We start from the raw sequence: 12,346 nt of genomic DNA on the forward strand, positions 1-12,346 counted from the left end.
CTTTTGCGCGCGAACTCTAAGTGCCAGGGTCCCGGGGTCCGCTTGTGGCTAGTGGCTGTGCAGGCCCCCGGGGGACGCGACGACTCCAGCGGACCCGGACACCTTCTTCACCCCGCCATGGAGACCTCAGCGAAGAAGGAGCAGCAGCAGCCCGCGGAGGCCAAGATCAGAAACCTGCCCTGGTAGGAGGAGGCCCGGCTGCCGCGGGGAAGGGGATCGGTGGCTTGGGTGGTCAAGTGGAGCGGCCGCAGCCCGACTTCGCTCCACCGCCCCCGACCTGCAGCCGAACGGAGCCCCAGAAGTTCGCCTTGGCATCCGCAACTCCCCGGTCCCCTCCGTTCTTTTAGGACTTTTGTCATGTCTTCCGCTGCCCTAATCCCACCGCCCCCATCCCTTTTAGGCGGTGGGTGACAGTGTAGCGGTTCAGTCCCTTCCGACTTTGCATCGGCTTCCGTGCCAAAATGCCCTCTACTCTTGCGTAATCTTCAGTGCAGTTATTGTTCAAATTCTAAACTGAAATGATGATGATGATAACGCTCCCTAGTTAAGTGGTATTTAAATGGCTTCCTGTTAGATCACCAAGGACCCTGTTAGATGTTTGATCTTTACAAGGACCCTAGGAGGTATGTGCTGTTATTATTCCAGTTGTAATACTGCAAGGTTAAATGACTTGCCTAAGGTCCAGAGCTTGAAAATAGGTTTGGATTTGAACCCAGGTGAATTCAGAGCTTGCACTCCAAACCGTCTTACTTTCACAGCTGCATCTGAATGATGGTTTAGAAACTGATAGGATTTGGCTTGATTTCGGAAAGCTCCAAGTTGGTCTTGTCTAGTAAGGAGTTCAGTTTGTTTCTATCGTGGAAAAAACACACAACATACAGTTTGCAGTTGTGAACATTTTAAAGTGTATAGTTCAGTGACATTAAGTACACTGAGGATGTCGTGCTACCATCTCACTGCCTGGTTCCAAAACTTTTCATCACCCCAAATGGAAACTCCATACCTGTTGGCAGTGACTCCCCCATTACCACCCCATCCCCTTGCACCCCTGGCAGCCACTGATCCACTTTCTCTCTCTGAATTTGCTTATTGTGGATATTCATATAAATAGACTCAATCTGTGGCCTTTTGTGACTGGCTGCTTTCCCTTAGCACCATGTTTTCAAGGTTCATCCATGTTGTCGCAGGTATCAGTGCATCAGTCGTTTTTATGGCTGAATAGCCTTCCCTTGTATGGATAGACCGCCATTTATCTATCCATTCATCTTTGATGTGTATTTGGGAACGAGTTCAGTTTTTAATTTACTTTGAAATGATAGGTGCCCATCCAGGTTGAGATTATTTATAGGCAGACAGCTGGAGAGGGGAAATCAGAGCAGGGTTTATCAACCTCAGCACTATTGGTATTTTGGGCTAGATATTTGGTGGGTGTGCGCATGGTGACTATCCTGTGCATCGTAGGATGTTTAGTGACATCCCTGGGGCCTGTCCATTGGAGGCCCGTAGCACCCTCTACGCAGTTGTGACAACTGAAAATGTCTCCAGATATCACCGAGTGTTTCCTGGAGGACAAAATTGCCCCTGGTTGAGAACCAGGGGTCTGTATTCAAACTTAAAGGATTTTGCTTCTCTTCCTCTTTTTGTTAGGATATGAAAGGATTCTTTTGCACGTAACAGCATGTCCTTGCATTTGTATATGTTATAATCCATGCTAAATTGTATTTCAGGGTTGAAAAATACCGGCCACAGACACTGAATGATCTGATTTCTCATCAGGACATTTTGAGTACCAGTAAGCATCCATGTGTCATTTGCTGTTAGTCTGGTTGGAGGACCTGTATGAATTTCTTGGTGATGTCTCTGCTGAGTAATAACCTTGAAAGATCTGATTGAGCTTTATGGAGTGTTGCTCTAAGAGCTGAGTCCTTCCCATTTTTCATTCCTGCATCTGCCTCTGAGTTGGATGTGAGGTTGATGTGCATTCAGCCCAACTCAAGGGCCCACAGCGAATGAGGCAACTCCCGGAAACTGATGGGGTCTCTCTTTCCTCCCAATCCTCAGTTCAGAAATTTATTAGCGAAGACCGACTGCCACACCTGCTTCTCTATGGTCCTCCAGGGACAGGAAAGACCTCTACCATCCTAGCCTGTGCTAAACAGCTATACAAAGATAAGGAATTTGGCTCCATGGTCTTGGAGGTAAATAGGATTATTCTTAGTCTACAAAGGAGAGTCTCTTACTTCTCTTAGATTTGTTGTTTGTTTGTTTTTCTCTTAGATTTGTTTTACTTTACAAGTAAGTTGCTTTGCTGGACATAAAATATTTCGAGTCACTTTTCCTGGAATTGATGTTTCGGTCTGGATTGGCATTAGATAGGGGCAGCTGTAGGGCTAGATAAATATCTCTGCCGTTGCCAGCTTCTACTCAAACACTCAGTGGTCACTCAGGGAGTGGTCGCTCAGTAGCTTGCTGTCCAGATTTGTTCTTCATGTTGCTCCACCCTGTTCTTGCCCTGGAAGGCCAAGCTATATTGACTGCAGGCTGCCTGGTCCTCGGGCTCCTGGTTAGGTTTGGCTGATAGGGGTCCTGGCTGGAGTCAGAGGAGAACGATGCCTGGTTCTGCCCTGGGGGCCACCACAGGCTGACAGCATCCTGAACCACAGAGCAAGTCACACTGCCTTCTCCAGATGCCAACACCACACCCCAACTCATTTCTGAGGACCTGGGGCTGGTAACGGGCCCCGATAGTCCCAGAGAGATTGCGTAGCCCTCGTGGTTTCCCCACACCCCACCAATACCTTTTAAAATCTCTCTTCACGGAATTCTCTTCAAACCACTGAGTTTTGAGTCTGCCATCTGTCTGCTGCTGAGATTTGCCTGATAGACTTAGGTCACAGAATTCTAAATATTGTCTATTCCAAAAAAAAATGTTTAACTTTTTTTGTTGTCAGAGATCTTAGAACCTTGCTGCCACCAGTGTTCTTAATTCCATGCATTAAAGACTTGGTAACTTCGGGGTTGCTCTGGATTGCGGTAGCTAAAACTGAACACGATTCTGCTCATGCCAGAGGTGTTCACTGTGACCAGGCCAATTAGTTATTCCTCCAGAGTATGTCGGTGATTGTCCTCAAAAGGGGGAGGAAACACAGTTGTTGGCCTTTCAGAATGTAATGTACCAATCTAGTGAGTTGTGAGTTTTACATACAATTGTGATCTTGGTTTTTTAATAGTGTTTATCTCTTAGCTGTTGTTAGATCTAGAGACCTAGCTTGCCGAGCTGGACTGATGAAAAGATAAATTAATTCATAGATAATTCACCAACATGTGTCTAATTTATTTCGGCTTCTCTCTTCCACATTCAGCTGAATGCTTCAGACGACCGAGGAATAGATATCGTTCGGGGACCAATCCTGAGCTTTGCCAGCACAAGGACAATATTTAAGTAAGAATTATTTGTATAATTTCTCTCCCTAGAGGTTTTGATCAGTGAGATGACAGAGCTTAATGTTTTAAATCCTCCCCCTTTGCCAGTCTCTAAAGGTAAACAATGCCTTTGTCAAAAGTAGCCATTAAAAAGAGATAAAGTACAAGGATGGTGGTAAGATACAATGCAAATGTGAAAATAAAACATCATCTCAGAACTTGCTATATTAGCAAGTTCCTTGGGGAAGCGTTAACTTTGTTTTAGTAGTTAACTGAAGACCGATTACATCCTAGGACCAGGTGAGCTAGTTCGAATTTATTATTATTTTTTTATTTAATTTATTTCTTTTTGAGAGAGAGAGGACAAGCAGGGGAGGGTCAGAGAGAGAGGGGGAGACACAGAATCCGAAGCAGGCTCCAGGCTCCGAGCTGTCAGCACAGAGCCCGACGTGGGGCTTGAACTCACGAACCGTGAGATCATGACCTGAGCCAAAGTCAGATGCTTACCCGACTAAGCCACCCAGGTGCCCCTAAGCTAGTTTGAATTTAAACAAAAATAAATTGTGATGAGGATGGATAAAAAGGGAAAGGTGAAGGCAGGCAGGAGTGGAGGTGGTGGAAAAAAGCAAGGCCAGAGCAACAGGACACGGAGTGGAGACAAAGGTGAAGGTGCCAGAGGCAGCAGCGAAACAAAAAATGCAAAAGTCAGACCTCAGTTCCCTTTAAGAGTTGAAAGAGTGATGGGCATGTCCTCTGCACAGCCACACTTGTTTGCTTCACTCAGAGGTCAAGGAGGAGTGGACTCTCTGAGGCCCGGCCTGATGGCACAAATGTGAACATGTAGGTTTCGGCCTGGAGATTGAAGGGAGATTAAAGACATCTTCGGGGGCGCCTGGGTGGTTCTGTTGGTTGAGCGTCTGATTCTTCATTTTTGCTCAGATCATGATCCCAGAGTCGTGGGGTCGAGCCCCGTGTCGGGCTCAGTGCCGAGTGTGGAGCCTGCCTGGGATTCTCTCTCTCCCTCCACCCCCTCCTCCACTTGCACAGGTGCACACAGTCTCTGTCTAAAATAAAAAAATAATAATAAATCTTCATATGGTACCATTTGTTTTCCTAGGAAAGGCTTCAAACTAGTGATCTTGGATGAAGCTGACGCCATGACTCAAGACGCCCAGAACGCCTTGAGGAGAGGTAGGAAGACCTGTCGGGTATGGTGTGTTGGCTCATGAGTGCATTAGAAGGAGAATTAGGCACTTTGGACATGAGATAATGACATGGGCTGTTGACAATTTTTGTTCATCTTCTGGCCCAGAGAAATCGGTTTCCCTTTCTCTGTGTATCCCAGCCGACGGTCTAGAACAAAAATCTCCCTGTATTGGGGGTTTCCCCTTGCAGCAGCTTAAAGGGAGAAGCCCTGTTGGGACTTTCAAGTCCGACCAGACACAGGTGTTGCATCCTCCTTTTCCACTGGGTTCATTTTGGGGCTGAGAATTTGCATTCTTTGATGAGGACAGGGGGTACGGAACGTCGTGTATTCCTCAGCTGCTAGGTAGACCTTTCTGCTCTCAATACCCCGAGATACACAGTAGCCAAGAAAATAATACTGGAAATGTTGTCGCACTCAGAAAGCTGACGTGACTTCCCTACTTGCCAAGGGAATGATTTGGCAGGGAAGGAGAGTATCACGCTAGTTGTCTGTCTTAAGGGGCTTGGTGCAGTTGATTTCTCTGAAAGGACATTGGTAATCTCTGGCATTAAGATTCTGAGGTAACTGGGGCACCTGGATGGCTCAGTCTGTTGAGTGTCTGGCTTCGGCTCAGGTCATGATCTCCCGGTTCGTGGGTTCGAGCCCCACATCAGGCTCTGTGTTGACTGTTTGCTCAGAGCCTGGAGGCTGCTTCAGATTCTGTGTCTCCTTCCCTCTCTGCCCTTCCCCTTCTCCCTCTCTGTCTCACTCTGTCTCTCAAAAATAAATAAATGTAAAAAAAAAAAAAAAAAGATTCTGAGGTAACCAACTAGGAGAGAAGAACAATCTTTTGGAGTTCTGGGGGAGAAGGAGTGGATTGCAGCCCATGTTTGGGAGGAGGAGGAGGACAGTTAGAGTATCTTCTGATCTTAAAAGCCTTGGCAGCCTTTCTTCAGCATTTGCTCCGTGGAATGGCTGTCAGTCTGGGCAGATCCCCATGCGAGACCACTGGGAAACGGCAGAGTGAAACTGGTGTTTCATAAGCTTGTCTGAATTCATCACTCTCTCGAATGCTCTAAGGCTTCGAGACAAAGTGCACCGGACAGTCCACACGGAGGTACCCCCGGCCCCGCCATTAGAAGGTGGGGCATCACCAACCTGCCATAGAGTTTTATGCAAAAGGACAGGGGTGCTATGGAGGGGGATGGCAGGGGCAGGAGTGCTAGGGAGGGGGATGGCAGGGGCAGGGTGCTATGGAGGGGGATGGCAGGGACGCGGTTGCTATGGAGGGGGATGGCAGGGACAGGATTGCTATGGAGGGGGATGGCAGGGGTGCTGGAGGGGGATGGCAGGGGTGCTGGGGAGGGCGATGGCAGGTGCAGGGTGCCATGGAGGGGGATGGCAGGGACAGGGTTGCTATGGAGGGGGATGGCAGGGGCAGGGGTGCTATGGAGGGGGATGGGGGGGTGCCAGAATCAGGGCAAGTCATCAAAAAGGAAGCATTTTATAAAATCCTGTAGAGATGACCGGTTCACCAGCTTTTGGGAAGAGAGTGGCCGGTGCCCCCATCCGGACCACAGAGACCGCCTCTCTTGTTACAGTAGCATCCCCTCCATGCTTGCAATCTGCACCTCTTGTTTTCTGTACCCTTCACGTGACCATGGAAGAGTTCAGGGTTTCCAGGTCTTTTGAAGGATCCGAATGGACATGAGGTTGTTTTCTTTTCCCTTGCCAGTGATTGAGAAATTTACCGAAAATACCCGCTTTTGCCTCATCTGTAACTATCTGTCAAAGATCATCCCCGCCTTGCAGTCCCGCTGTACGAGGTTCCGATTCGGTCCTCTGACTCCTGAACTCATGGTTCCCCGCCTGGAACATGTTGTAGAAGAAGAGAAGTAAGTACATCGGAAAGCAGGAAATGTGAGGGCCCTGGGGACTGAGCAGCGTAGGCCGGGTTCTGGGATGGCTGGCCGGTTGACATTTACAGGTGATCATGTGTGTAGACAACGAAGTAGGGTGCCGGGCACAGAGGAAGCATCGGGCTGTCAGCTGTCGTCATCCTCTCTGCTATCTCCTGGACTTTCTTCGTAAACGGCACTTGGTTCTTCTCCTGATTCCATCCTCCTCCCCCGTGGAAGCTGTCCCGATTTCCTCCTACTCTCCTTTTGTCATTGGAGACTGCATGCTGCCAGGTCCCTTCTGCTAAGATGCCTCTAGCCTTTTTTGACTAGAAGGGAAGGTACCGAGACTTTGCCTTCTGTAGAATCAATCGGTTGCCAAGTAGCCAACCCCAGCTGCTGCCTGTTGAAGGGGGTGCTCTGGCTTCGTGCTCCGGGCCCTTGCTCCGGGTGCTCTTTCCTCTCAGAACAGAACTCAAAGCCCGTCGCTCAGCATGGCGATGCCTGGTCCTAAATAAGTGTCTTTCTAGACTCTGAGTGGGCTGTGACTGCTAATGCGAAGCCCACACTCCTTAAAACCAGAGTGAATTCTGGGTCCTATAGATCAGGAGAGTTCTCCCTCCGTCCTTCCCTTTCTTTCATTACTTCAAAGCCTTAATCATTCCAGGCCATCTCATTCCCTTGGTGAACGCTTGCGCTCTCCAGGCCCCTGAGGTCCTCCTGCCTCTCTCCTTTCAGGGTGGACATAAGTGAGGACGGGATGAAAGCACTTGTGACTCTTTCCAGCGGAGATATGCGAAGGGCTCTGAACATTCTGCAGGTATGGTACTACTCCTAGCAAATCTTTAGGCACTGCTTTGGAATAGTTTCTCAAGAAAGAAGCAGCAGCACAGCCAACCTAGAAATTCAGAAATCCACACCTGGTAAGATCTCCGTCTCACAACGTACCAAAGATTTCCCCCTAACCTTTGTGTTTTGAAAAATTGCAAGAATAATTTGCTGGAGACAAGGGAAAGCTAGGGAAGGACGCTGCAGCTGTAACACCACAGTGGCATCCTCTCACGAGGCCAGGTCTTCCCAGGGTACACCGTGCGGGGTTCGAGCTGCCCTGCACCCACATAACATTACTGCCTACCTGTATTGCTGCCTCCGGTGTCCTCCTGACCCGCCGCGGTGACGGGCACCATGATTCTTCCCGTCTATCTGCACAGAGCACCAATATGGCCTTTGGGAAGGTGACAGAGGAGACCGTCTACACCTGCACTGGGCACCCACTCAAGTCAGACATCGCCAACATTCTGGACTGGATGTTGAATCAAGACTTCACGACAGCCTACAGAAGTATCCTTTCTCACGTCCTGCCGATGGCACATTAGGTACCTCAGGACAGAACTTGGCCCAGGAGCCCAGGCTGCAACCGGTGTCTACACCCTACTGGCAAAAGGCAGTTGGCTGTGTATGTATCTGGTCAGCTTTCAGTGGGAACAACAGGTCTCTGGGTGGAGTGGCTCCCTGCCTTTAAAGCCCTTCCTCCTGAAGGGCTCTGACCTGGGTATGGCTTGAAGCCACTTTCCTCACGGATGAGAGAAGCAGTTAGACTTTGGGGTGGCAGATGTGATCATTTTCAAGTGGCCACTGTTATTCTCATTTTGCGGTGAAATGGAAAGCTAGGGGTAGCCTTCTGGGAGATGCATTTAGCTCTGTTCTCTACGAGACAGAAGGAAGCTCTTGTTGAAGATAAAAACAATTTTTTAGAAGGGGGGGGCGTGGCATCTGGGTGGCTCAGTCGCTGGAGCGTCTGACTCTTGATTTCGGTTCAGGTCATGACTCCAGGGTCATGGGATCAAGCCCCGTGTCAGGCTCTGAGCTGAGCAGGTGGCCTGCTTGGGATTCTCTCTCCGTCTCCTTCTGCCCTTCTCCTTTACACACTCTCACTCTACAATAAAATAAAGATAAGAATTGGGGTCCAACGCATGCAGGTTCAAATCGAAAGAAAACAGCCGTGTCAGGATTAAAAACCCTACTTCCCAGTCACTCTGACCAGAGTCTGGCTTCAAAATTGTGTGCAGCGGGTTTCTACTGGAATTTGTGCCTTTTGCCGTAACCATTCCTCTCTAGATATTACAGAGTTGAAAACGCTGAAGGGGTTGGCGTTACAGGACATCCTGACAGAGATACACTTGTTTGTGCACAGAGGTAAGTCAGGCTCTTCCTAGCTGAGAAGCTGAGGGGGAGGCGTGTGGCGGGCTTTAAGGGTGGTGGGGAGGGAACACGAGGCTCCACTTTGGAAGCGAAGAAACAGGAATGAAGTATGAACCTGAACCCTCAGTTTTAGTTTTGTCTTGTTGCTATTTGAAACTTTGTTCCCCAGCTACTCTCTCAACCTCTAAAACTGCTGGGGAAAGAAACTCTTGAGGGCCAACTTTCATTCCTCCAAGGGTTTGTACTTTATAGCAGCAAATAGTATGCTGTAATTCACGCTGTCATTTCTAAGGGTATCTTCCCCCAAAAGGAGAGGAGGAGGAACATCTGTCTTCAGTGTAAACCAAAGCAGTCTGAAGCGAACCACGCGAAGTTCCACACTTGGTCGTAACTTCTGTACAGAGAAGTGGTTCTCCTCCTTGGCAGTGTATAGGAAGCCCCCCAGACCAATTCAGTTGGCCTTTTGGAGGGGACTGGGCATCAGGATTTTCTCAGGCGCTCCAGGCGATCTGCTGTGTGGCCTTTTCGGGCAAACCCTTCCTTCCGCGACAGCCAACTACAGACACTCGTCCTGCCGGTCCGCCATCATCCTGCCGGGGCCTCTCCAGGCCTCACCGGGCCAACCGGTACGACCGCTGCCCGAGAACATGGTCCACTCAAGCCCAGCTCTGCACTTTGTGGGAAATGAGTGTGAATAGACGTTTAAAATTCAGTTGATTACATTTGTTTGTAAAACTGGGACAGCAAGTGAGAACTGGGCTTTCCAGTTCCCTTCTAGAGCTGCCCCCTTGCTAAAGCAGTGCTGCTGATCTTGTGTCCTTGTGACCACTTTGGAACCTGCTCACAAAATGGGTAAAAACTGAAAACCTGTAGTGTTCACTTCTTCAGAAGTGCGGTCCCTGGTGATCTGAGGCCTCCAGACAAGTTTAGTGTCACCTGATGTTTAAATTCCTAATCATGGTGTGATTTTTTTTTTTTTTTTTTGGTAGCAGCGAGTGGCAGACCTCACTCACTTGATTTTGTTTTTTCCCCCAGTTGACTTTCCATCTTCAGTTCGAGTACATTTATTGACCAAAATGGCAGACATTGAGTGAGTATTTCGCAATTTTCTTTTCCTTTTTTTACCCTGTAGTGTTTTTTTTCCCTCCTACCTGCGTGGTTGCAATTTTGTCTACATCATTCATAAATGGCACAATCTCGTTTGTGGTGAGATCGCTGAAAGAAACATGGGGAAGGGCATGATTTGCGTATCTAAAGAACATATGAATAAACATAAGGACAGGTTCAGCTCAGTTACATATTTGAGATAAAGGCTTCTCCTTAGGCCTCAGAGGCCTGGTCCACGTCGGTTCTAGAAATGCTGTTATTTGGAAGGCCTGCTTCGGTTCCGACATCCAGGTCACTTGGGGACAAGCGGCTATCCAGCTGTTATTAAAGCATTTTGGCATAGCAAAGCATATTGGGGGGAAAAGTAAACATAAACTCAATTTTCCACTTTGCCTGGCTCCATAAACACAGTTATTAGCCCCCAGTGAAGCTGGCAGCTATCATTTAGGTAGACAAAAGCATTGGGTTCAAAACAGAGGCCAACACAGGGCCAGCTCTAATTTGCTATCTCTGGCTTTCCACATGCGCACTTTAGGTCCCTTAGCCCCATGCTGTGAATGTCGTGATTTTGCCTTCGCTGGCTGGGCGCCTGAAAGGTGGCAAGATAGACTACCGGTGTCCTGCTTTACCTTTTACTAGAGCACAGAACCACAGTCAGCCATACTTCCCAGTGAATTAAGAGGAAGGGAATCTGAATGATAATTTCTCTCAATTCATTTTGCGAGTGAAGAAGTAATCCTTAGTCATGTAAATTCTGCATACCCCTGTACAGCTAGAACAAAGTTAAGTTCAGGACGCTGCCGTTGACAACTAACAATTTTTTTATTTAACTTTTCCTCACCAGTTTGGATCGAATTAGAAATGAGTGTTCAGGGCAGAGAAGAAAATGTTAGGGGACACATTCAAGAGGACTGTTCATGATGAAGTTTTACTGCCTCCTTTCCTCCTTCAGCAGATGTTCCGTCTTTGATCTCTACTGTTCTCTTGTCAAAAGGTAGCTGTCCGTGATATTCTCTATTCTTACCTTGTTTGATTTCTTTTAGGTACAGACTTTCTGTTGGCACCAACGAGAAGATTCAGCTGAGTTCCCTCATAGCCGCTTTCCAGGTCACCAGGGACCTGATCGTCACAGAGGCCTAAATGCTGAGGACCATTCGCCACCATTCGCGGGCCCCACAGTGACTGGAGAAGAGGGGACTCTGACACGGGATGAACTGCTGTGCGGGCTGGGGGATGAAGCCAGTCACCCCACGTTTTGGAAAACTGTTCCAGACACGGGTGGGCAAAGGTTTAAAAAGTACCATGTTTGTGTTTGGAGCAGGTATATACCAAACAGTTTTAATATACAGCTCTCTTATTGCACTGCCCATTTGTTTCACAGGAAAAGAGTAAAATGCTTTCTTTTAGCCTTAAGGCTTTTTACCATTCGATTGCTTAGATGGCAGGAAATTGGCCTACCCCATTTTGGTCTAGAACAAAAGGCTTCCAAATCTCATGTGGTACCAGTGTCTTCGATTACTCAAGGTAAACTGAACATCTCCAGAATCAAGTGTGTAAATCTAATCTGTGGCACCATCTCCATATCTACTTTATAAAGGTGTTAATGAAGAAAAAAATAGGTGTTAATGCATTTCTGGCCCATTAACCTGAGGCACCGGGCCTCAGGTTCCCTTACATGAAAAGCGTCTATTTCTCCTCTTAAAGTAGGTTCCTAACTGCGGTGTGGACAGTGAAGAGTCACTTTGTGCCCATGGGGGCCAGGCCTAGGACTCCCTCCTTAATGCGAGGAGGGCAGGCAAGCGTGGGCCGGACTCGAAGCCGCAAGGACGAGGCCCTGTGCAGTGTGGCAGTTTATTTTAGAGCAAACAGGCTGCATTTATGATAGTGTTCTTCTCAATAAAAATAAAGCAGCTTGCGTGTTGGCTGTGTTACGAGTGACTCCTTCGCCGATTATAAACACGCGGTCATTCAACTTGCATCTATGTGAAAAGCCTCCCCCATCTCTGGTATCACAGAATAAGCTCTCCTCGGAGGCTATTCTTTACAAAGGTGTCAGGTTCTTATACTATTCAAAAGGGAGAAGTTGGTTACTTCCATCATTCGCGTTCAACCCACTCCCTGAGGACACCAAGCAAAGTTTGCAGCTAATGGCAAAGTGGGGCCTCGGGGAAGCCGCCCAGAGCCTCTCAGACTACGCTGTGACATTTCAAGATAACCACAAAATTGAAAATTGGCCCCAGCCATTCCCCGCTGTCCTGCTGTACTCACTTGGTTTGAGAGGTGGTATTTTTTTCTTAGTGGAAAAAATGAAACGGTGAGCCAAAAGCTTTTTAACTTTCCCTTCAATGGAAGCCTCTCATCTTGAAAAGAAATGTTTTTCTTCGGCAACAAAGGTGGTAGGGGGGACTCTCGTACTTTTGCAACAAGTTTTATAATGTTACACTGGCCTCCAAAAAGCACCTAGTAAGAAAGCCAAAGGATAAGGTGTTGTGTTTCTTTTAAAATAATTTAAAATATATTAAATTTTCCA

At 47.9% G+C, this 12,346-nt stretch overlaps 1 protein-coding gene across 1 annotated transcript; it reads left to right on the plus strand.

Moving 5' to 3' along the window:
- Positions 1 to 2: 2 nt before the first annotated feature.
- Positions 3 to 11,737, plus strand: RFC5 (replication factor C subunit 5). Its single transcript, XM_025933272.2, has 11 exons — positions 3 to 182; positions 1,728 to 1,792; positions 2,062 to 2,198; positions 3,363 to 3,442; positions 4,541 to 4,614; positions 6,345 to 6,504; positions 7,246 to 7,327; positions 7,719 to 7,848; positions 8,626 to 8,703; positions 9,745 to 9,799; positions 10,860 to 11,737. Exons 1-11 carry the CDS (start codon positions 118 to 120, stop codon positions 10,954 to 10,956), a joined length of 1,023 nt encoding a protein of 340 aa, XP_025789057.1. The 5' UTR covers positions 3 to 117; the 3' UTR covers positions 10,957 to 11,737.
- The last annotated feature ends 609 nt before the right edge of the window (positions 11,738 to 12,346 follow it).

Source organism: Puma concolor, chromosome D3 (assembly GCF_028749965.1).
Source record: "Puma concolor isolate L17-30 chromosome D3, mPumCon1.1.hap2, whole genome shotgun sequence".
Lineage (NCBI taxonomy): Eukaryota > Metazoa > Chordata > Mammalia > Carnivora > Felidae > Puma > Puma concolor.

What these genes read in the sequence shown, in the direction of transcription:
- RFC5 (XM_025933272.2), top strand. Translation starts at nt 118, where the DNA reads ATGGAGACCTCAGCGAAGAAGGAGCAGCAGCAGCCCGCGGAGGCCAAG. An exon ending in AGCACAAGGACAATATTTAA is followed by an intron (nt 3,443 to 4,540) that starts GTAAGAATTATT and finishes TTGTTTTCCTAG; the next exon opens with GAAAGGCTTCAAACTAGTGA. An exon ending in CCAGAACGCCTTGAGGAGAG is followed by an intron (nt 4,615 to 6,344) that starts GTAGGAAGACCT and finishes TTCCCTTGCCAG; the next exon opens with TGATTGAGAAATTTACCGAA.